Raw genomic sequence first — 25285 nt, 5'->3', positions numbered from 1 at the left:
GGATGGACTTAGGGCTTGGACCAAGATCGAGCCTAGAATTATATCAACTTTTCAAGCTTAGGTTTCGTCTGAACTGCGGACCTGTTTGGGAGATTCCTACCAAATCCAGCACGATTAGCTAGAGAGAGCCCGTGCAATGTCTCACATCTTTTCTATACACATACCATGAAGTAAAGATTAAATGGCCATCAGAAACAAGGAGAGGGGGGAGGTCACCTGATGGGGCTTCAACTTTGCAGAAATACTCCTTGGAATCCTCACTAGTTCCTCATCTTTCTCCCTGGCTACATTCACTATAAAGCCTTCATCTGCATCACCCATGGCAACTTCTGTTGCATCACCATTAACATAGGCTGGACTCTTACGACATAATTTGCCAGCAGATTGTGCTTGCATTGATTTCAGATGCTCTTGCCTAGCCTATGAGAAATAAATTGCACATTGATTGAAATTTGCCAGTCATCATTTTCGCTGAAGCCATTTGTGAAAGCAAAAGATACCTTCTCCATTGCAATTTTTAGCTTGGTTTCTTCTCCAAGTTCTGCATCATCTAGGATTCTCCGAATCTTCTTTTTTTGTCTTTTCCTGTTGCTAAAACAATATTCAAAGAAGATAATGCTTTGATAATTATCATAAATTTTCATGCTCAGATGATAAAAGATAAAGACGATCGAACAGTTAAATCCCTCCTGATGCATCAGAGTTTCAGGCGAACCAGAGGATTCCATACCTGATTGTAACATCCATTTGAGCATTGGATAACTCTGAATCACTACCTGAGCTAGAAACCACCAGACCTCCAATGGCTTTTTCACAATCTAAAATAAATCCATGCAACAGAGTTGGTGAGCAGCAACAGCACTGCCAACCAGAGGTTTTAGCTTCCGATAAGCGCTCTTCACCAAAATTTCTGGCTATACATGCACCACAGAATAGAATCTTACATGAGTTGCAATTTATAACATCATCACCTTTTCCACACCATCTGCAGTAACCACCCAACACAGAATCCTGAAGCCAAAAGGAGCACAATTAAGACCAATACCAAAGAGAGAGATATGCTGTTCTTACCAACACGAGTTTGCATCAAATTAAATGCTTTGGTGTAATAAAAACAGAATTTGGACCTACATGATATTCCTTTAGAACAAGATATCATTACAATATCATCAAATTGAAAGATTGGAAAATGGCCTCATAAAATTATTTATTAGTTGTCAACGAACCAGAAATGTATAACGTCTTTACCTCAAGTCGCGTCTTCTCCACCACCAGAAATTTGCAATTACCACATATAATGACATCCAAGAGTGGATGCCTGTGCACTTCAGAAGCTTTCAATACATTAGAACAAGCAGTACAGCGAAAATTTCTGGAAATGTCTTTTGGACAAGGTGAAGGAAGGCCATCAACATCTATAATGTCAACCTCTTTCTTAACATGCAAAGGTGAATCTTGCTCCTTGCTTGGTGCATGAGAAGCAGATTTGCTGTTCAACTCTTGAACTTCATCATCACTGTCTATTATAACAGTTCGACTCCTTTTATTGTCAATGGCAGCATCTTCATTTTCACGTGAACGCTTCCAGGTGCCATTAAACATCAACTTTTCATTTTTACTTCCATTAGAAATAACAGCTTGAGATTCCAAATCATGAATAAAAATATCAGTATTATCAACATTGGCTACACCATTTTCAGATGAGCTTGGCTTCTCAGAAACTGGCTGAGGACACTCGTTTGACAGGGAAAAACCATCCGGGACCTCTTTCTCAATAGATTCCTGTGATATGACAACAGTCAGGTTTAAAACTTGCATGATATAACTTCAAACAAATAATGCCTAATCCATATTGCTAAAATTCATAGCAAGTAAGCATAAATACTCCATTTAGATCAAACAAGTATGAGACTAATATAATGGTAGAGCTATAAAACATGTCCATTTTTTATCAAGTCAATGTCGCCCACTTAAATACTTAATGGGGGAGACAATATATAATGATCATAAGAAAGACATCTACCCGACTATTCCTGTTTCTCCTTCTCTTCAAATGGTGTTGCAGTTTCCTCGTTACGTGTACATCATCCTCTTCTCTTACCTGTAGATGGCAACATATATTAAATATCTCAGCAGTTATCTCAGAGCATGTACCATGGACAGTTTAATATACTCAGAGAACTAGCAAGCATGGAGCAGGGCACCTACTTCCAATACCAGGTAATAATAGAAAAGCCAGCTGTAGCAAAATTAATGAAAAAGAATACAGAACCTATGACATCTCATGGGGCAGCCTGAAGCTGAAGTTGCACAGCACCAGAATCGAGGTAATTCCATCAACATGGCCATTAAAATGCACGCTGGTCAACTTAACCTTCAGGTCCATCTTTTTCACCATATATATATGCTAACCTCAAAAGCTTCATCAGATAAGTATTCCAAGTTCCAACATAGAACAACATCAGATACTAGTGCCAATTTGGAAGCCTAAGCATTACTTCATAACTTCAATCACGTCTACCTATTGCTCCACCAGTCATAGTGGAGCAACCATATAATTTTCAAGCCTCCTAACGGCTTTCCAAGCTTCCCCTTAAAGAACTCAAATACTCTTGAAATAATGATAATATTATTGACAAACAATAAAAGTGTTTCTTGCTAGGATCAATGATATCAACAATAACATAAGTACCATCCCGCTTTTTCCCTACAACCATTCCTACCCAATTTTCACATCCCATGGCTGAATTATCTGCCAGACTCCAATTAAAAGATGGTGCAAGACCAGAGAGTTCAAGCAAAAAAATAATTACGTGGTTCACAACCTTGAGGACAAAAAATTCCATCACAAACTAGAAGATGCACAATTTAAGAAACATGAGGCATTATATCTCTTGGACATTGGCCTCCTAAAGAATACATGTTATGAGAACAAAGAATACAGTTTTTTTTGCATTAAAGAAGGATGAACAGTAATGTATTCCACGACATGGCAACTAAAATAAGGAAACAGCCCAATTTGCAAACTGTCGCTGTTCAACAGTTGAGCTCAGCTAACATGATGTGGCATAGCATCACTGTCTTGATGCTCAAGACAACAATATGAGATCCACCTTTAATATTGTCCTCACTATTGAAATACTTCATAATTAAGCAAAGAAGTCACTTGACCCAAAAAAAAAATAGGTAAAAAAGATAAAGACATTGCTAAATGGGCACAGCTTTTCTATTTAAGTGACCATGGTTCAAAAGTTTTAGTATGACCTTAGAAGTTATCACTCCCTTAGCATACAAAGAAAACATTTTGAGGCACTTTTATGACAATATTTTATTTGATTTCTAAAACATGATAAAAAAAATATTGACAAAACATATGGCAGGTTTTCACCTTGCTCCTTAATCGAGGCACTTGAAAAAAAGAAAGGCTGGCCTGGTGCATGAGGCTCCAGCCACTATAGGGTCTGGGGAAGGACAAATATACGCAGCCTTACAACAATGTGTAGAGAGGCCTTTTCCATGTTTCGAACCCATGACACCAAGGTCATAATAGAGCAACCTTGTCATTCCTTAATCGATGTACTTAAAAGAATCTGTATATCTAACACAAACACGTAAAAGGACCAGCGGGTGGGGATGGGGATAGGCTAAAGGTGTGTTTGGTGTTCCTTCAAAAAGACAGTGTAAAAAATGCTTCCCGGAAAAAAAAATGTGTTCACTGTTCAGTAAATTTAAAGAGTGTTTTTTTAAGAAGAAAAGGTCAAAAAAAGGTTCTCAGAAGAGGCTAGAAAACCTAACTTGCTTCTCCTTTTGCCAGAAGAACTTCTTAAAAAGTATATCCAAAACCAAACATGCCCTAAGCAGACTGCACATGAGTCCTTTTCCTTTCCCACTTATATCCTCATCCATTATATGGTATTGAGAGATGAACAAATATACACCCATATTTTTAAATGCACTTAAAATGCTTCTTGCTTACATTAAAACAGTTTGAGGAGTGTCAGAATGTAGAATGAATCACTATCAGTGTGTCTAACAGTAACCATTTACATAGCAAGTCTGAAAGCATGAGCTGTGAGGATATGAGACTTAAACAAAGTCTCTTCCAGACTATATCCTTCTCGTTTCTCTCTCTCCACCTAATGTTTGAGAGAGAAACAAGTACAGCACTTACAGGAACAAACTTAAGTGAGGACAAAAAATCACATGGTGAAAAATCTAACCCAAACATTTCACAGGTTAACAGGATCTGAACCATTAAAAGAAAGCTCCCCCTCTTAAAAAACTCATGCATTGCACGTGTGAATTACTAGTGTCATATTCCTATAACCTGTATTACCCAAATCCTTCAGTTTATACTCATACCTGAAACAAAAACGTGGACACTGGTATGACACTCGAACACAACTCCTTAAGAAGAAACTCCAGAACATTGGAAGGATCTGATGCTTGGACATGGACCTTCACCAGGTACAAGAAACCAAGTCCATGTAAAATAAGCCTAAGACTACTATGAATACTTGTAAAGCATCTCTGCATATTCTCTGAAAATCCATCACAAAAAAAAACTTTTTGCGAAACAAAAAATAATTATATTTAAAATAAGAGAAAATGAACGTGTACACTAAAAACACAAACTTATTTACTCCTTTTTAATGAATTGCAAAAAAATGTGAGATTTTTAGGCATGAAAAAAGGGGTATACAAACCAACAAAACTTGGAACCATTTGGATGATCAATCTCAGCACAATTTCAACATGCATATTTAAATAACACCAAGAGTACAACCCGCTAACCTTTCTGTACTTTCTCCTTTGTTCTTCAGAAAGCTCAATTTCTTTCTCATTCGCAATCGCATCAGCATAGAGAGGATCATTAATATTGCCCTCAATTTCACCGATCTCCTCTACCTGCAAATTTCACAACAACAATATTTACATATTTACAGACCATTGGTGTAAGCACAATGGAGCAAGATTTAATTAACCAACACTAATATACTTCAGAACACAGAACAGGGAAAAGCAGAAAGATAAAGCAATTGATATTAAAAGCATTGATGACATAGAGTTTAGTCAGAATCAAAGCAGAGGTAAAAAAATAGGATAAGCTTTTGTATAAATCACTCACAAGATGATGCTACTCAAAAAGCACAAAGTAACTCAAAGCAAAACAAAACTTTATTAAGATTCAGAATATATCATAAACAATGAAGGATGTTAATTGCATTTACATCGCATACTATGTCCTTTTTGTCTTCCTATAATTTAAATAAAAAACAGTGATAATTCATTGAAATGAACATCAGATGATCAGAGTATAAAGTTCAACTACCATAGTAAAACCAAACAAAGCCTTCCAAAAGACAAAAATCTTGTCCACTAATATGATACTATAGAAGTCCACACAATATCCTAAGGGAACCATGGAAAAAGACAAACAATTAATAAATTGAAGCATCATTAATCCCAACATAATTTATTACATCCTTTCCTCAGAAAATCTAACTTCATGAGGCACAAACCAAATTTCGTCTTCTTCACCATGAGTTGAATTTACATGTAACCCTATTACTAAATTCTAGTAGAAACAAAATAAAGCCTAAAGTAGATTATGCTTGACAATCCAATAATCATTACTCAAATGAACCGATCCCATTTAAATATGAGGAGAAAGTTACAGGGGAAAAGGAGAAAAAAATAATTAATTGGTGTAAAATGCTAGGAGATGAGAAATTCTCTCTACATTTTAGTCTAAAACCCGATGCTTCTTTTATTTCTCTTACAAATTCAAAGCTCAACTATCAGCAATTAATAAGTCATTTTACAAGACAAAAAATCTCATGGGATTTTAAAAATGGAGTTACCAAAGATTTTTGTGTCAGCAGATATATGACCACATGAAATTTATGATCCAATAGAAACCACAATTTGAATCTTCCAATCCTGAACTGCACAAAGTTCAAATTCAACCAGATTCACCCAGAAAAGCTTGATCAAATTTTAGAGACATTATGGTCCACAGCATGCATCAAGGATTCTATCAACACCAGAAGCATGCGCGATCCTAAGGAACCCAAACTAGAGCTTTGCAACAACTTTCACTATATTCAAGTAACACAACAGACAGAGCATTAGTGCAGGGATTACATTCAGCTATGACTGTCATTGAAGGACCAAATACATTCACTTGACTAGACAAATAAAACATTAACAAAACCAATACCATCTAGCCTTGTCCTAACTATCTGGATTTACTTTATACAATCTTTCAGTAAGAACATTACATATATTCCTGATAATACTTAATCATACTGAAGACACTTGCCAATAATATTTATGACTCGTGTACAAGCAACTTCAATGGAGAACTTAAGCTTATTTTATCTTAACAAAAAATATATGCAAACTTTATTCATGACAATAAATTGTTTCCACTATGTACAGATAACAGTTTTGGTCCTACTGCAGGACCAAGTGCCAAATAGTTTGGTAATGAAGAGTACGGAGATCGGCATCCCAGATAAAGTTTTACTTTTAATGTTTTCAAGATGATAGTTTTTGTAATTAGGGTCAAGAATACTTGGTTGTGTACAGCTGTAGTTGTAGAAATTACAATTCTTGGTTTGGATGCCGGCAGTTGCAGTTGCAGAATTTCAAGTTCATGCCTATGAAATCAATCGCTGGATATCAATGAGATAGAAGTCCGAAATTGCAGGAATGACCAGGTTCAACAATGAAGAAGAATTATCATGGGCGGATGGAGGACCTGTAAAAAGTTTCCCACCCACCTGTTAGCTCCCTGCATTTCAACTTGCAGACATGTTAGCTATGAGTCATTTTCTGCAAAACTACCATGACCCTGAGTCCACCTGCTAGAAGTCAAGCACTTCCAAGCAGCCAAATGCTTCAAAAGACATGCCTGAAGGTCTGCCTCTAACATTTCAACTGGCAGTGAAGTCTTTTCAAGGCACCCAAACAGATCCTTATTCAAATTATGACTTCATCCATGCACCTTAGACTTTCATCCTTTAAGCAAATAGTTGGTATTTTCTAAGTTTACATTCAAAACTTTCCCACTTCTTAGAAATCGAAGCCATCCGTCCTTCCCACAAACTTTGATCAACACATGCCTTCAAAAAGCTATAAATGCATCACATGATCGATTAAGGTGCAATTAGAGGTTATTCTTAAACTAAGCATGCTCATTTAACAGTGCAACCAAGGTCTGTTGTGCTGACCTATACCGACCCGTATGGCCATATCATACTATACCGGTAAAGTACCAATACAATACCAAGGTTCGGTTCGGTTTATGAGTCAAACCAGTCCTACCAGTGCGAACCGAGCAGAACCGTCCAGTACCCATTCAAAACCAGCGGGTATCATATTGTACCAACCCGTAAAGACTGGTTTCAGGTCGTACCATTATAAAAGTGAGGAAAAGAGATCGGAAGCTATCTCCATACATAGCACGTACTATACCAAACATACCATACCAAGCCAGTAACATACCGGTACAGTACCTAGAACTCAGATCGCAGGTATTGGATGAAACTAATTTACTTTCACATGCATGCTTGTAGAATGTTAATTTTCCAGAAACCTGAATGGGTGTGGCTTCAAGCTTGGTTTCTGTATCTATGAAACAATCAGGATGCTGTACAGATACATTCTCTAAGATAAAAATAATTTGATTTCAAAATTCAGATAAAATGGGATCACTCAGAAAAAATAGCATAATTTTGGTCCAAATCATATGGCGCACACAAGCAATTCCAAAGATCAAAATCTAGAAAAACACAGTACTGATAGCAGATATAGTGCGAGAAATGTGGCAACGCATGGCTGAACTTGCATCACCAGAAAGCTACCTAATAAATGAAGATAAAAATCATGCTTGAAGATAGCTCAGAACATTCATAATTAAAATTGTAAATGCATTTATTGCTATAAAAGCAAAGGTAGAATATCTCCAACAGAAAAAACAACAAATGTGAATGGGTCACAAAGCATCACATCAGTCAGTAATTTTGAGGCTAAATGAAACAGTCAATGAATGGCAACCAGCAAGAGTCAAAAAAATCTTAATGAAATTTGTGAATAAGGAATGCTACCTCGTCAACTCCAGGCAACTGGAGGCCCAATTGGGCAGCTTGCTGGGGAGTACTGGCTCGGTAAACATATGCCCAATTCTTGCTACCAAATGAAGTACTCTCCGTGCAGCCATGAGATTGAATAAGCTCATCAAACTTACTCCAATCTTTCTCAGAATTTTCTGCAAGATTGTCCTTTTCTTTAATGGAAAGTGTTCTTTCTAGAAAGCCACTAGCACCTTCTTCCAACAGCCGACCATGTTGTCTAGTAAAATAACACAGAAACATTAGACCAATAAATATCAAAAAAAGCTACAATAACAACAGAAACAACAAGAACAATAATAATAAAAGTAGGAAAAAGTAGTTAAGAACTAATGTTTGGGTTTGGTATTTTTGTTTTAGTGTTTTCTCTCTACAGATTACTGGAATACCATATGGAGATTGATGTTGAAGATAGCAGTAGAGCAAACTTTTGCTATTTCTTGGTTTTACTTTCACTCTTTCTAAAAGCAACCAAAAACTATAAAGATTTTACAAACAATTTGAAAAGCAAAAGGGTTTCAACATACATGTTTTTCAGTCTAGTTCATTTCTCTTGTTGAAATTTTGAAAACAAAAAAAAAGGCGATACCAAATGGACCCCAAATCATACCTCCTTACAGGTCGACAGGATTTAAGGTATTCTTCAGCTTCTCTGACTGATTCGTTGACTTCAATTGTGACCTGAGTGCCTACCCACTGAGCCCTTTTCTTCCAAGCTTCTGTACAACAACCATTAGGAACCTGACTTTCAATCCATCTGTAGAGACTGGGAAGCTCAATTCCTGCCCCATCAAGTTGTTCCTGTCACAAAAGCATATCATACAAAAAAGTTATAATTTACAAATTTTTCTACATTCAGATACATAACAACAAATAATTTAAAATATGGCTTAAAGTTAGCCAACAGAATTCAATGTGCCACATTTAAAATGCATCTCAGTGTGATCTAATCATCAAGCAGAATGTTCTTACATCACCAAATAAGAAGATATCAGGGCATTATCCCAAATCTAATATATGATTTTTATTGTTAATTTTCTCATGTAATTAATATTCCCTGAACGATCTACATTTGAACACAGTAAAGCTTTCACCAATCAAAGTGATCAAGGTTAAGGTGATTCACTGGTAAAGATCTTTAGATTCAAGAGCAATATAACATTTTTAAATTAGCAATAGTTGAGAAGAAAAACGAGGATTTACTTAAAAATAATTTTCTCAATGAATAATGCTGACAAGACAAAGACTATATCATGGATAAGTATCCATGTCAAGCTCCTCTAATTTGATAAAATAGAAGCATAAACATGAGCAACAAAAAATGGCAATCAGCGTTTTTCAGCTAAGATTGCATCAGACAAACACGGATAACCAATGTTTGCAGACTTTTCTTCCTAAGACCACCACATTCTTCATGGAAGAATATAAAAGAGACCTTGAGATCTGATTCCAGTACACCTTCATAAGAACAGGAGAACAGAATACGCCAAAAAAGCTTCCATGAAGATTACAAGTATCAATAGAATGATTGACCAAAAAAATGTGTGCATTTCCAGATTCTTCAACATTTGCCACAGGCTCCAGTTGAATTATGACCACCAAAACATAGCACACCATCCTCCATAAAGATATGAAATTGAAGTAGAACTACTACCACATTGGCAGCTATTGAAACATTTTAGCATGCTAAAATGAGCATTCACTATCGGGAGATGAAAATTTGATACTGTCCAAAAATGATACTTGTGATGCTATCAATGAGGTTCAAGCCAACCAAACAAATAGCAGCCCAATGCACGACGCTCCTACCATTGCAGAGTCTAGGGAGGGTCAGATGGACATATCCTTATCCCTGTATGCAGAGAAATAGTTTCCATCTTTCGAGCCTGTGACCTCCAGGACACAAGGGAGAAGCGTTGCCACTGCACCAAGGCTCACCCTCACATTCAAGCCAACCAAGAACCTACAAATAGCTTTTGTTACCACAAGTTCTTGAGTTGCATGCGCATTATAACAAGTTATTGATATAATATGTTTTGACTGATTTTGGCTGAGCCGGCTGTGGAGGATTGCACCTTGCGCTAGATTCCGATGATGAAGGCATCTTTGAGTTTGAGCGATAGGATAGATGTACAAGGATGCTGATAACTTATGTCATTTTCACTCCCAATTCATTTAAAATAAGTTCATTTTAGTCACAAGAGTGAGCATAGTATAAAACAAGGAAGTAGAAAATTATACTAAGTGCCACCTATGAACTAACACCTAGGTGGGCCACTTCATAGATTGTCTAGCATATCTAAGCACCTAATGCCAACATATACAAGAATATGGGGATCACTTTATAAATAAATCTATTACGGACTAACATTTGATGCAATGAATGACTAACTGGTATGCCTATCCCAACATCTATGAAGTAACATCAGATTCTTAGACAAGATAGATAAGAATATGGGATCACTTAATAATTAAACCTATTATTTACCAACATTTGATGACATAAATGACTAATTGGTAGACCTAATCCCAACATTTATGAATTAATATCAGATTCATAGACAAAATAACTTCAAGCAGAAGAAGGGAAGTCCCACTTCCACTTTATTGGTTACTAGGTTTAAGATCACAAGTGGAAGAGGAACTGATGATGGTTCCTTAGGACTTGGAAAGAGAATAGACGAAGGAAAGAAGCAATGATTTGGTATACAGAACAACATCCATATGTAAGACAGTTCAAGCACAATCCGAATAATGATTCAAATCCCATAGGATGTGGCCGTCTCAATTTTTCCATGGAACAGGACATGCTACAGTCCCGCCCCATCTTGACACATGGGACAGAGGATGTCCTAGGATGTGCCAAACATGTGCTTGGATGATGGTAGGGTAGTCCCGTCCTAACACTTGAGATGTTGCCCCATCCTGACATCCCGCAAGACATCCCACTAGGACTCAAATCCTTGATCTCAAATATGTTAAATAAGACAAACTGAAGATTAGTCATTTGAACATGAACAAGATTCATTAATAATGTTCATGATAATCCTGAATTCTCAGTATTCCATAAAATAAGTTGAATTAACTAAAAAGTTTACATCATAACCTTACAATAAATGAATTTTTAGCTCTCAAACTGGGATGGGGGGTTGTGGGTGCTAGATCTACAGTATTGGTGCAATAGATAGCTGATGAGAGGAATTTCATCGACTTGACAAGCGTCATCACGTCCCCCCTCCTCAAATCCATCTGCACGATGCTAGAAGATGACAGAGAAGTGGGAGCTCGGGAGGCCCAAGTAGAGATGATAAAGTGCCTGATAATGAAGAAATCTTTCAAACACCCAACCTCACTACTAGTTCAAAGTTGGTGATCTTTTACCAAAATAAACAAAATTATGCATCCATGAATACATGCACCCATCCATACATGCATGCATGCATGCAAATGGATGCATGCATCCATACCACAAGCATATACACATGCATATAGAAAAACAGACACATGTATACATACACATATAGACATTATATATATATATATATATATAATAACAGCAGGTCCATATGTTATGTGATCCAACAGTCCTAAATACATACAAATAGAAACGCAGGCACATGAACTTATATGCACATATATAATGTAATAATGGCAGGTCCATATGTGATCCAAAAAATTTCTAAACTTTAAGCAAGAAAATTACCAACAAGAGAGAACTTTGAGTCTCTAAATCATCAAGAACAGCCTCCCATTCTTCTCTGAATGTTTGCATTTCAGTTGAAACAGCCATTTCCAACTATGGATAGGGAAACAGGAAAGCAAGAAAACATATTAGAATTTATATGGGGCAATAGAATGTTCAACAAGAAAACAGAAACCAAATAAAAAAACCCTAACCGCATCCCCAAGAAGATTCTCAGCTAGCTCCACTCTTACTTCACTTTCCACTCGGGCAAGTGACTCTTTCTCAAGTGACTCTTGTGCCTCTGCTGCCTAAAGATTAGAACAAAAGTAGAAATAGGAAAAAGCAACTTCTACTGACCAGGAGCCTAGAAGGCAAATCAAGAACCAAGAGCAGAAGAAAGATACCTTACTCTCAACTTCAAGAAACTCCGCGATCAGTTCTTCAACTTCTGCATCAGTTAAAGGCACCTACAGAAACAGTTTCATCACCTTATAACTCATATACAAAAAAAACTATAACGGTGCATGAAATTGATGCCATCTGTCAGGAACTTAAAAGTTGTAATTTGAAAACCCTGCAGGTTAATAGCCAGAGGATTTGAAGAGGCAGAAGAACCCATCATAAAATCATCAGCACATAGACTCTCCTAAAAGGAGCAATAAGTTGTACAAGTTATTTCATGAAGATCAAAAATTTTCTACACAATAAATAAGATGAAAGCTCAAAAAAGGGTCGAAGTTTCAACATACCATCAAATCCTTCCTATCAAAAACTGTAGCAAAGCATTTTATCTAGTTCATGTTACAAAATCCTCAGCAATTATTACATGCCAAGGAACAAAATGTGGTGCTCATGGAATCCTGTTCAATGAGGTGCAAAGCAAGAGAAGGCCAAAAGAAAGGAGTAAATAGAATTTGATAACTCAAAAATTTGCCTCATGAATGGCCTTCCATCACAAACTTTTCAATCAAACTCATTTTACCAATGATGCATGCATATATATACATCCTAAAAATGCTTGAAGATGACAGTGTTCAAAACAGGAATTTGTGATGCAGGTCAAGAGTGGAAGAGACCTGGTATTTCCTGAAAGGAAATTGACATCTTTTATACTCTGTGGCTGTTCAAGGTTCCAAGAACCATGTTCTGGAACTTGCTCTTACATCCTACACATAAATTTGAGCACACTTATGTACCATAGTCAACCGCCTGTTTTGGAACTTGCCTCATGAGGAGTGCCCTTGTTTCATGTGATCGCCACCTGAGGGAGGGATGGGGGCTCAAAAGCCCTCTGTCTCTCACTCGGCCTCACTCTCTCCCCCTCACTTTCCTTCTCCCTCCCTCTATCTCTATCCCTCTTTTTCTCTCTTTCCTTCTCCTTCTCCCCCTCCCTCGAGCTTTGTCCGTACGGACCAGAACAGAACAGCACAATACCATACCATACTGTACCACCAAGTAACCAGCACAGATCCTGGTATCAGCACAACATACCTTGATTTCAATCAAGGAATGCTCAACCGCGAACCAGTACCGGCTCTGACCGGTCCGGTTCGGTGTTAAAAAATCGGTACTGGCCCGTACCGGTTTCAAATTTTTTTTGAAGGTTTTGGATGTGTGAACCAAGCCGAACCGGTGGTACCGGTTCGGTACCAATCCGTACCAGTCCGAACTGGTATCGGCATCTACCGGTACGTCGGTACGGTCGACTTTATTTTCAATAAAGGGATTTTACAAATTCCTATTCTAATAACACCGCCACTAAATAAAGCTACAGCATAACAAGCCACATTCTAGATGACAGTATATGCATGGCTTCCAAATATCAGGATATATCTGATGGGAGTTTACTATTGCTCAAAATACCAAGGCCTAGTCAAACACAAGCCAGAAGGAAGGCAAAGGACACATTCTTCAAACCTAAAATGGAGCGGACATGATCATCCTTCAAAGTAAGAGCTCCCCCTTAAAGATGAAGAAGATAGATCTAGAAGACTCCAAGTAATATGATTCCTAAAAAGAAACAATGCCTATGACAACAGTGATGGCTGAGCAAAATAGCAGTGTGGATATTAACTGCCTTCTAGAAAGTTTTGACAAAGATAAAGACTCTCTTCTCAACCTTCCTCTCCATTCCACTCCAATGGTATATAGGACAAGCTGTGTACAGTGGCATAGCAACAGGACTGCTTGGGAAATCCCAATTCTGGTTATGAAGTCATCCACAAGCTTAGATGATGACACTACAAGGACTGACATAGGTAATCTTGAAACATGCTTTTACACCATATTTTCAAAATAAGAGAGAAGTATGCAGAAAAGATTTTATCAATCGAAGAGCATTTCCATGTCGCCCTTATCTTTTTAACAAAAGCTATACTCCATAACTGTATCATTACGGAATAATTATGCAAATATAACAGAAGTCTTAATCAATAGAATTCTTCTCTATTCTCTATCCTCTCTAGCACCAACATCCTAATCCCAGATCCCCCCTCCCATTCAATCCTCTCCTTACAAATCATATCTTTATAATCCATCCAATCATGGTTTAAGAACCAAACCATACTTGACCATTCCAAGCATTCCGAACTGATACTTGGTGGAACCCCCTGTACCGAGTGCTGAGACCAACAACCAAGCTATACTAACCAAGGTAGGCTGAACCGGACCGAACCGCCCGGTTCGGCCCATACCGAGCCGACCCGATGGAAAACCGGGTCAGTTCGCCTATTGAAATCGGTTCAGTTCCACCGGGTCAGTTCATCTATTGAAATCGGTTCAGAACCAAAACTAGCCGGAACGAGTTCCGAATCGACCGAAACCGATTTGGAACCAGGCCCCCTTCCCCTATGCTTCTTTTGTTAAAAAGGAGTGTTGGCAAGGCCAACAGATTTTTTTATGACGTTCGTTTAGCCGTAAGAAGGCTCGATACCTCCTTCCCCCCAATTTACGAAATCACACCGATTCAGCGCAATCAAAAGAAAATCCAAGCCTAAGTAAGGTGTACTTCCTCTCTCCTATCTCATTCCCTCTACTTTTTTGGCTTGAAAATTTTTGATAGGCAAGATTTTATTATAAGTTGTAGATCTAATCTACACAATGACATAATTTTTTTTAATTTTTGAATTATATATAATATTTAGAAATTAAAAATATATTTTCAAATTAAAAAATATAAAAATATAAAAAAATAAATTTCAAAAAAATAGTAAGATCAAAAGTGTATTTAGGGGCATACAAGCTACTCTACAGCAAAATTTAGTATCCATTTATTCAAATTTTGATGTGATCACGCGCACAGTGGCTTAGGCCTAAATTTGGAAAAATGAGAAATAAGTAATGCATGCCCACGGGCCTAGAAAAATATATGCAGCATCTATTATTGGATTCTATGCGGATCTGAGCTAAAATTAATTTTTTAAAATATTTATATTTAAAAATTATATTAAAATTTAAAAAATAATTAAAAATATATAATTAATACACAAAAATTATGAAAAATTAGTAGTACGTATTACATAATTCAGAAGTAATTTCTGAAGTAAAATACATATTTTTTCTGAATTTATGATATTTAAACATAGTTTTAAATTTAAAATTCATAAAAAAATATATAACTAAATAAAATAATATGAAATATTCGTATTATGTATTAGATAAATCAGATGTATTTTCTGAGGTAAAAAAATTATCTTCATCATTACGAATTTTTTCTATTTTTCAATAATTAATAAACTGACATACTTGATAAACCTGCAGGAATGGAACCATCAAGAAAAGGTACCAGAGCGTAATATTGGTTGGGATCATGGGCAAATGCTCTCAGGTCGGCACTACTGAAAGTGCAACTGGTACAACACCGAGTTCAAGAAAGGATAATCAGATTGAGGCAGCACTTAGATGGTGGTTACTCTGATGTATCTATGTGCCAAAAATGCCCACAAGAGGTTCGACAGCTGATAAAGAAGCACTTCGCTAATTTTAGAACAGCAAAGAAGAGGATTTCCAAGAAGAAGGCGGAGGTGGACTGTCGAGCAGTAGAACTAACCTTCCTATCACTCTAGGAAGTTAGAGGTGTTCACTCTAAATGACGAGAAGGCATAGATCCAAGCTGCCATGAAGGCAAACCTGGATGATCAGTGGCAGTAGGATGAGGTGGCCATGCATAGAGCTCGATCTAGACCCTCATACTATGAGTTGGGCTCCGGTTCTGCAAGCAGTAAGGCAAATCCAGAGTTCAAAAGGACCTTCTCAATCGGAGAGACCATCAGTAGAGGCGGTGGCCGTATTGTATCTATGCTGGAGGCTTTTAATAGCCATAAAAAGTCATCCAAAGAGATTCTACCAGAAGCAGCAATCCATGATTTAGATCCATATGCCTTGTCCAAGAGAGATTCGAAACACCAGAGAGTTGACACAATGTTGAAGAAGGATAAGAAGAATATGTGACAAGCTATTAAATTCGGATTCCATTTCAGCCACATGTCAGCGAATGTCGCAGACAATATGTACCATAGGTCTTTCATTTTCTCCATATAAGTTGTCGGTCTCTGCACAATAATGAGCAAGAGAGATGGATTGTGTTATATAAGAGCAAATGGCCCACATATGGACTGACAGTAATGTGTGATGGTTGAATTGGTCTTATCAAGTAGAGCATTATCAACTTTTTGGCATATTGTCAGACGAAAACTTTCTTCCACAAGTCAGTTGATGTTTTTGATCAAGTGCAGGACGCCACGTACATCCTCAAATTGATAGAGTTAATTGATCAAGTAGGAAAGGAGAATATCGTGCAGGTCATCCCCAATAATAGGCTACAATATAAAGCCACTGGGGAAATCTTGATAGAGCGGCGGCTACATATTTTCTATACCCCATATGTTATATATTGTATCGACCTCATATTGATGGACATTGCAAAGATTCATAGGGTACAACAGACAGTGGAGACAACCCAAACCATCACTAGATATATTTATAACCATACATAAATCTTTTCACTAATGAAAAGATGTGCAGAGAGAGAGATCTTGAGACCAGGACTCACACAGTTTGGTACCAACAACATTGCACTTGATAGCATTCTTGAGAAAAAAGCAGCCCAACGCCAGATGTTTGTCAGTCTCGAGTGGTAGAAAAGTAGATATGCAAGGGTCGGCACTGAAAAAAAAATTGTCGAGGACTTGGTGACGAGATAGACATTGTAGCAACGGGCCACTGCGATTGTGAAGGCTATCAGACCATTATATGAAGTGTTTCAGATCGTGGACAGCGAGAGGCATCCCTAAATGGTCTTCTTGTATCACATGATGGAGATGGCAAATATTCAGATCTAGGAGGCAGATCCAACGTATGCCCAAGAGCACATGGACATCATTGAACGACGATGGGACTACCAGATGGGTAAGGACTTGCATCTAGCAGGTAAACAAAAATATTGAAACTTAGACTACTCATGTACTTGTACAATTTTAGTAAGACAATAACGAACTCTATCTGTAGCATACTACCGGAACCATCTGTTTCAGTACACCATAGTTGGAATCGATATGGATGTTTCAGTACACCATAGTTGGAATCGATATGGATGACGAACTTCTGGTCGCTCTGCATAATGTGATTTACAAAATTGAGCTTCAAATATTAACATATTACAACAAGGTTCTTTTTTACAGACCAAAATATTTAGAAAGAGCACTAACAGCTTTGGAGTTTCGGTAGCTGTCGTAAGTAAAAAAAGTATGAATCTAGATATATTACACATTATGAGGATATTTTTCTGGCGTTAGATAGTTACTAATATGATACTATTTTATATGTAATTTTCTTCAATATTTTTGCAGCGGAATGGTGGATATATTTTGGTTTGTCCGCGAAAAATCTTAAGCAGCTAGCTATCCGGATCCACTCACAAACGGTCTCCTCCAGTAGCTATGAGCACAACTGGTCCACTTTCACCCTCGTCCACAGCAAGCAGAGAAACCGTTTGACACAAGAGCACCTCAATGACCTTATATATATTCACTACAATATGAGGTTGAGGCTGAAGTGCATTCAGAAGGAAGTAGAGTTAAAGTACACAAAATCCGATTCATAGTGCTTTCGTTGATGATGAGGATGATCCTATGATCAGATGGCTTGTGGTCCGGCACTAGAAGCCGGAGCTTGATGAGCGAGGATCGCCTCCACGACCGGCCAATTTCATAGCTAGCAAGGCTAAGGTTGATGCAAGGTAATGAGCAGAGAACAATATTCCACACATCCTTCTAGCTGATCAGCCACAGTTACAGCCACAGTTACAGTCACAAAGAAGTCAGTCACCGCATGACTCCTTATCCGAGACATCCTCTTAAAGATATGATCGAGAGATGCTTAGACAAGCCCACTACACTACTCAATCGACTCAGTCAGGATAGCGACATACATTCTCCCAATATAGCCAAACAGAGAGGGACACGGAGGATAAGCAGGCAGCAAGTGACTTGAAGGGTAAGCAGACAGCGAAAGACATGAAGAATAAACAGCCGAGTAGCACGAAGGATAAAAAAGCAACTGCCCAACACACCAAAAAAGAAAAACAAAAATCACCTACAACCTCAATGCAAAGTGTGGAGAAGCCAATTCACTCAGATTCAAAAACTAGGAGCAGCAATTTTGGTGGTCATGGATCTGCTGGCCAAAAAGAAAGTGAAGAACATGAGACCACCGTTTATGAGGCAGCCGCAGAGCGGTCTTCCATTCACCTGTGAGTCCCAGTTTACGCATGCTACACAGGATAAAGACTACGGTGCACAATCTGATAGAGTCCGCGAGGATCCGATTGCATACATAAGACGGGCTCCTCAAGATCATTCAGGAGGACACGATGAAGCTGCAAATGACCTCGCACGTAGAGCAGGATCCATAGACGTATCAAGTTCCGAGTCGTATACTAAATTCTATTATTCGCAACCACAGACAGCTTATGATCCACACGGATACGGATATAAATATGGTGTGTCTGAGGCATCTTTCGGTAGCGACTACCCTACACAGCCCAAAGTATCTTACGGGTTGGATTTTGCTATCGGCTTATTTGGATGGGCCCCTTCACAACCATTTTATTAGCCAGTTTATCAAGCAGAGGACACATCTCAAAGCCAGAGTTTCAGCGAGAGATCCGAAAATACTTATAACCCAAAGCGTGTTCCTTATGGGATGAGCATACAAGACTATAACGCCACTTGATTAGAGGGATGGGCTAATATGCCTCCTAACTATGCTAATGATCTGGATATCTACAAAAGGCATCGCCACTCGATGAAATTTTAGATATCAATATGTATGTTGTACTTTAAATGTATGTAATTGATTGTGTTATTTTATATTTTTCACCTCACTATTTGATTTAAGAATATTTCATGTTGCTTCTTGTAGCATGTAACATCTCACTAATCATTTTATGGTTTGTATCATTTCAAAACAAGACGCATCATTTAGGTTAAACCAGGATCAAAGAAACATCAAAAAACATCAAAAAATATCAAATTAGAGTTAAAATCATTGAAAAAGTTCAAAAAAATTGATTACCAATTAAATCAACTTGAAAAACTCCAAAAAAAATTGGGCATGCCAATTACGTACCGTGTGTCGATACGGTACTCGTCCGCCAACCAGTACAAATCCCAGTACCGGTTCGGCGGACCTTGATACTAACACTACAAGTTAGGTACTAGCAGAAATACCAAAAATTGTATAACTACAGACCTTGCATCTAATTTCAGTGTCTCTCTCTCTCCTCCAACTAAATAAGTTTCTTTTTTCAAAATTCCTCTCCTCCCTCATGCTCCTCCACATCTCTCTCACATCACCCTCTCCCTCCCTCATTCTCTCTCTCATGTCTCCAATGTCTCCCCACCTAAACCCCATCTAATATCTCCCCTTCCCACTCTCTCTCTCTCCCACCCCCCTCTAAAGCGTATTTTGGTAATATGTTTTGTATCTTTGTCTAATTTTCTTTGTATTTATGCTTTTATTCATAATTTTCACTTTCCTATTTAAGCTTCTATTTTGTTAATTAACTCTTATTTTTTGGAATAATTTGCTATATTTTTTCATTTGATCAATTTTTAATATATTTTCTTTTCTATTTTCTATTTCTATGTTATTTTAATATCTTCTCTATCTATTCAAATTTACTTTCACATCTGACTTTATATTCAATTAATCTTCTTCTCTTCATAGTCAGACTATCTATCTCAACTGAAAAATAAAATTCAAGATAATTAGTGAGTTATTTTCTTCTTTGGTTGCTTTTCCAAATGTGCAGTGGGTGGCTTGTGCAGGAACAAATTCTAGGATCTTGACAATGTAATACAAGGTGAGAGGGTACAAATGTCCTAAAGGCACTCCCCCAACAGCATGATAACAACTAAATAGAGAACCAGTGGTATACAAATACATACAGCACGTCAAAGGCTGTTGTAAGTCTTAAGCAAGCTGGCATGAGAGAAAACATAAGAAAGGATCCAAATTAGAAATATAAGGAAAAATAGAAAAGACTAATGGAGCTCTCCAGGCTCTTAACATAAGGCTGCCAAGCAAGATATTTTTGTATTGGTCAATTGTATAGGCCAATAAATCACTCATTCTTTCTGATTCTTAATTTTCAATCTTTAAACTACTTTCTATTTACTTCTTTCTTTGTCTTTTATATGCTATTAAATGTTTCTTTAGTATCTTAAATATAAGAAAAACTACGTTCAAATGACATAATAAGGCTTGGGGTCATATCCTAGCTTAGGAACTCATGTTTTTACATTCTTCAAGATTGGTATAAATACCTCTAGAATCACGCAAAATGACCAATTCCATCATGTCTCGATGCCGACCTCACGATATTTCAACCATTTACATTCTAATATCTCCTTACACTTGTCCTGCATCAAAACAAGGAGAGCCTTCCAGGCTGATTCCCCAATTGCATCTCTGATATATTGGGATTTTAAAGCGCCTTTTTACAGAACCATCAGCTGAAATGAATGGTCCAATACCTTCACTTCTCTAGAATATATTGCCTAATAAAATTGGATAGTTAGCTCATCGTTCTATCCTTCTCGGTACATTCTTAATTAATTATAGTTTCATGCAATAGGTAGAACAGGGTTTTTCTAATGATATACAAGTTAATATAGGAGTGTCAGTTTCTTGTCTTATGACCTCAGTGGAGTTACTCATAAATATGAATACTTCAATAAAGGTAGTAAAGCAATCATATTAATGCACGTTGAAGAAATTGAATGAGAGGTCATAAAAAGTGTGCTCGAAGCAGGACAAATAATGAAAATTCGAATGTCTGAGCTAATAAGAATAAATATAAAGCAGTTACATTCAAAATTTGAAACTGATAGCAAAAAATGACTAACCTCGGAATTTGATTCATCATCATTGTCAAAAGTTGATGCCTGCTCACTATCCAAATCATCAACAAACATCTCATAAGAGTCGCTTCCTACATCTTCATCACTGTTCCAAGGTTCTTCCATTTCTATATCCTTCTTTTCTTCTTCATGTTCCTTTTTATGCTCCTCATTATTTTTTACTTCATGCTCCTTTTTAGGCTCCTTCATATGAACATCTCTTCCCCTTTTATGCCCCTCCACCTCAATGAGTTCATCCTCCCTACCTTCCTTGGTCATACCCACCTCTTGCTCTTGTTGTTCTTCTAATACTATAACTTCCATTTTATTCAGCTGTTGTTGTTCTGTTCCAGGACCCTCCATCTTTATATCTTCCCTCTTGTTAAACTACCCCTCTATGAGAACAAACACCATTCCATTCAATCTCTTCATCCTATAAAATCTCCCACCATTAAAGCTTTCTACAAATCAAACCATTTATTTCCTCACTAATAATCAATAAAAGTAAAAATAAGAAAAAGACTGCGCATGGAACACAAACAAGGCATGTGATAACAATAACATATGCGTATCTAAATATCAGAACTTCCCAACATAAATTATCTAAGTTTAACCATCATGTTACTCCACCTTTGTGTTCATCACCCTTGGACATGAAATGCACAAGAAAAGCCCAAATACTTTCAAAAGCCTTGACATTTGCAATAAGCAATGTAATTCAAACAACTAGCCATTTGCAAATGCATAAGGGAAAATCCAAAAGGTACACCTCCCACAACAACAGCAAATCCAACAATAGAAACATAGCATATAGCACTCTCTTTCCAACTTAGGTAAGTAGAAAATATTCATTAAGATATTGGCCTAGTTAGTTATTAAAAGCAGGTACAACAATAAGAAACTATCATATAAATTAGATGGCAAAAATAGCATGTGTTGTTTCATTGCATAACTCCTTTTTCTTAAAGGAATACCATTGCATAACTCAATACAACACGGTAGTAGGCTGATCATCAGCTGGAGCATGGAAGCAACTAATGAAAGTAAGAGTTAAGAGCCTCACAAAGAGCAGCCTAATGACAAAAATTGTCCGTGAGTGGATGCATGTGCGGGGAAGTGGATATTTTAAAAACATTCTTAGTAAGGAAGTGCATAGTAAGCAGGTAAAGTTCAAGATTATGGGAAGATTCTAAAGCAGGTGGTAGAAAATTCCAGCTACTAAGAGTAGAAAACATCATCTTGCTAGTGCAAGTATAACTACTCAAAAACAAAGGGAGAAAAGAAAGGGAGAAAACCCATCTAACAAAGGTCGGATACAAATTAGTGTTTAGGCACCCAATTTAAATGACATGCAAACAACGTAAACAATAGAATCATACCCAGGAAAGAAGTTGCTTAAGTGGCTGCTTAGGTCAACCTAAATAATGAAGAAACCTCATATCTAATTTTATATTGAACACTTTTTAAGGCCTCGATTTTAAATCTTTTGGGAAAGAGATGCTGGTTGGGAGGTGAGATGAGTAATTTTACGATAGTACTCGATAAGAATTTATCATTTCCTAGTTTTGGAGTGTCAAAAAGCACATGCATGATGGACATAGAAAGCCCAAGCTTGATCATTCAACATCCATCAAAAATTATAACCGACAAACTTGGCATTACCTAAGAGGCCATGACCTTGGGAAAAACTCTATACTGTCAAAAAAAACTGCAAGATTGTCAAGAATCTATAGGGCATCCTTAGTTGCAAGAACTTTCCGCAACACTCACTCACTCAAAAAAAAAAAAGGTTTGCATTTACCTAAGTGCAACTAATATAGCACATTTAAACCCATGAAAGGCTAAAGCACATGGAGATCGGTAACCTATTTCAAAATGCGAGGCAAAATTAGTGGAATGCTAATATTTCTTTTTATAAAAATCCAAAGTAATTTGTTGAAACCATAACTGTAAGATAAATTTTAGGGAAGGTTATCAATGCACTCAAACAGGTTGATAATGGGACATGATCAACCATGCAAAAGGCACAAAACAAAATTAAATAAATAATAACTCAAAGATTATGTCAAGAATAAGAAATTAATTACAAGCTTCCCAAGGGTCATAATTTATCAAAAGAACATGGATGCATACATTATCCACAAACAATGACTAAACGTGTGAATCAGGCTGACAGGGTTACAGAAGATCCAGCCTACCATATGATAACAAAAAGAATGAGATAAATCATGAGAATATTGATCCATCAGGTTGGCCATAGAGCAGGGTATCAAGATTCAGGCAAGTCAATCCAAAACTATCTGAAATTTCAGTTTCAGTCATCTCAGGCAGTTTCAGCTAACTTCAATCACACATTCATCTAAAATAAAGTCTTGTCCCATGTGCAGAATAAATGCATAAACCTAAAATTTTACTTGAGATGACCATAATTTTGTACAACATCTTTATTAAAATGGTGACTGAGCAGCAACTTGGACCATCAATGCACTTATTGGCATCCATGCCTGTAAAACTTCAGCATGTTTTTTTTTTGTTTGTTTAAGCTATTGATCTCGTTACGATATCTTAAAATACATGAGCATGTCTGGTTTAAAAGTGAGCCAATTTTCTAAATGGCTGGATTGTAGAATAACAGAAATTCTTGATTTGATTTTTCTTTTGATTTAGTCCACCATTATTATTTCTTAGCTCAATGAAAAATTTTGAGCTAATTTACTCTTTCTAAGCAAATGGATTTGCAAGTGCATCCTTGATAATTGTAATTGATATTGCTTTATAGATCTCTTTTTGACTGGAGAGTTTTCTTATGATTGGTTCCTGGTCCAAGTCATTTTTTTCCTCCAAAGATATTTTATAAATTGCAACTGTTGATCTAAGCAGCATACTTTAATGCATAGGCTTTGGTTTTCTTAGTTTGATTATGTACGTTGACTCCACAGGCACATGTTTGAGGTTTAGGGCATGTTTGGCAACATCCTGCCAGATCCGGCATGATAAGGGGAAAGGAAGAGTGGCAAGGAGGAGAAAGTGAGGGAGCATGAGAAGATAGAAGGAGATTGCAGGTTCTGGCTCCCTCCCTCTCTCCACTCTCGTGCTCTGTTTCCTCTAGTCCCGCTAGATCAGACAGTATGTTGTCAGATGCATGCTGAATCTTTTATCTAAACTACCCTATTTTTGCCATACAGATCTTTTTATTTTAGATTTGGTCATCCTTTTATCATATCTCAATTGGCATAAGAAGTTTTGGAAATAATCATACTAGCCTTGATATATTTAATGCATTTAGCTTCAATAATCAATGCAGTTTAGTTCCAACTTTCGATTATCAAATTACACAAATTACAATCCTTGATATCTTAAAGTATATGAAAATATCATGAAGTAACTTGTCTTGATTTCTTTTATTTTTCTCTTCATTTCTCGATTCTTGGATTTCACTCTAGGTTCTTTGATCGAAACTCCAGTTCTCAATATGAAACCACCAAACCTGTCAAAACTGCCAAAAGCATAACTCTACCTAAGAGACAAGAACCGAAACAAAATTGAGATTCAAAACCTTTCCTAGAGATACAAGTAATGGAACTACTCAACAAACAGAATGCACCAAAGAGAAGTTATTATTTCATTCATTGTTTCATTTAGAAAGATCCTAATGTGTTTCTGTAAGTATAGAAACAATTTTTGAAGGCCATGAAGTTCCAAATGTGGTGCACAACTTAGTATGGCAGGACTTACGAGTTATGCAAGAAGACCAGGCATGGGGACTATTAAGTTTAGCGTTTAATTACCAAATTTGAACTTGTTTATGGTTCTTTGGACATCCATATTATCTAAGTCTAGTCGCAAATAATTGGTGCACATTTAAATAACAACTGAAAATATTGATTGCCAAAATACAAATATTTAGCAAGTACATTTTATTTAAATTTAATTTGTGAATATTAGTTAAAATTGAAACAGTAAAGTAAATCATCCAAGACTGCAGTGCAAAATAAAATGTGGAGGAACCTCAACTTCTGTCAGTTTCAATTAATGATTCATCAATAAATCGACATTTTTCA

General features: G+C 36.9%; 1 protein-coding gene across 6 annotated transcripts in view; it reads right to left on the bottom strand.

The window, feature by feature from the left end:
• LOC103720147 (protein CHROMATIN REMODELING 20) overlaps nt 1–25285 on the bottom strand; it is a 50745-nt gene that overhangs the window by 24825 nt on the left and 635 nt on the right. For 2 of the 6 annotated variants that reach the window (XR_005510659.1, XM_008809723.4), the window contains exons 2-13: nt 21231–21685; nt 12228–12290; nt 12036–12131; nt 11842–11934; nt 8749–8939; nt 8115–8358; nt 4795–4908; nt 2024–2101; nt 1249–1782; nt 731–1011; nt 501–591; nt 217–420 (exon numbers count right to left, since the gene is read on the bottom strand). Coding sequence is in view for 5 of the 6 variants with exons in the window: in XM_008809723.4 (XP_008807945.1) it covers nt 217–420; nt 501–591; nt 731–1011; nt 1249–1782; nt 2024–2101; nt 4795–4908; nt 8115–8358; nt 8749–8939; nt 11842–11934; nt 12036–12131; nt 12228–12290; nt 21231–21587 (2346 nt within the window). In the remaining variant the exon portion in view is untranslated. Of the gene's footprint in view, nt 1–216; nt 421–500; nt 592–730; nt 1012–1248; nt 1783–2023; nt 2102–4794; nt 4909–8114; nt 8359–8748; nt 8940–11841; nt 11935–12035; nt 12132–12227; nt 12291–21230; nt 25215–25285 lie in introns of those variants that run through there. The other 4 variants (XM_008809725.4, XM_008809724.4, XM_039123551.1 and 1 more) reach the window with 4 other exon arrangements.

Source organism: Phoenix dactylifera, chromosome 2 (assembly GCF_009389715.1).
Source record: "Phoenix dactylifera cultivar Barhee BC4 chromosome 2, palm_55x_up_171113_PBpolish2nd_filt_p, whole genome shotgun sequence".
In the NCBI taxonomy this organism is placed as follows: Eukaryota; Viridiplantae; Streptophyta; class Magnoliopsida; order Arecales; family Arecaceae; genus Phoenix; species Phoenix dactylifera.
The sequence above is the reverse complement of the archived record's forward strand: the minus strand, read 5'-3'. Positions and strand labels throughout refer to the sequence as shown.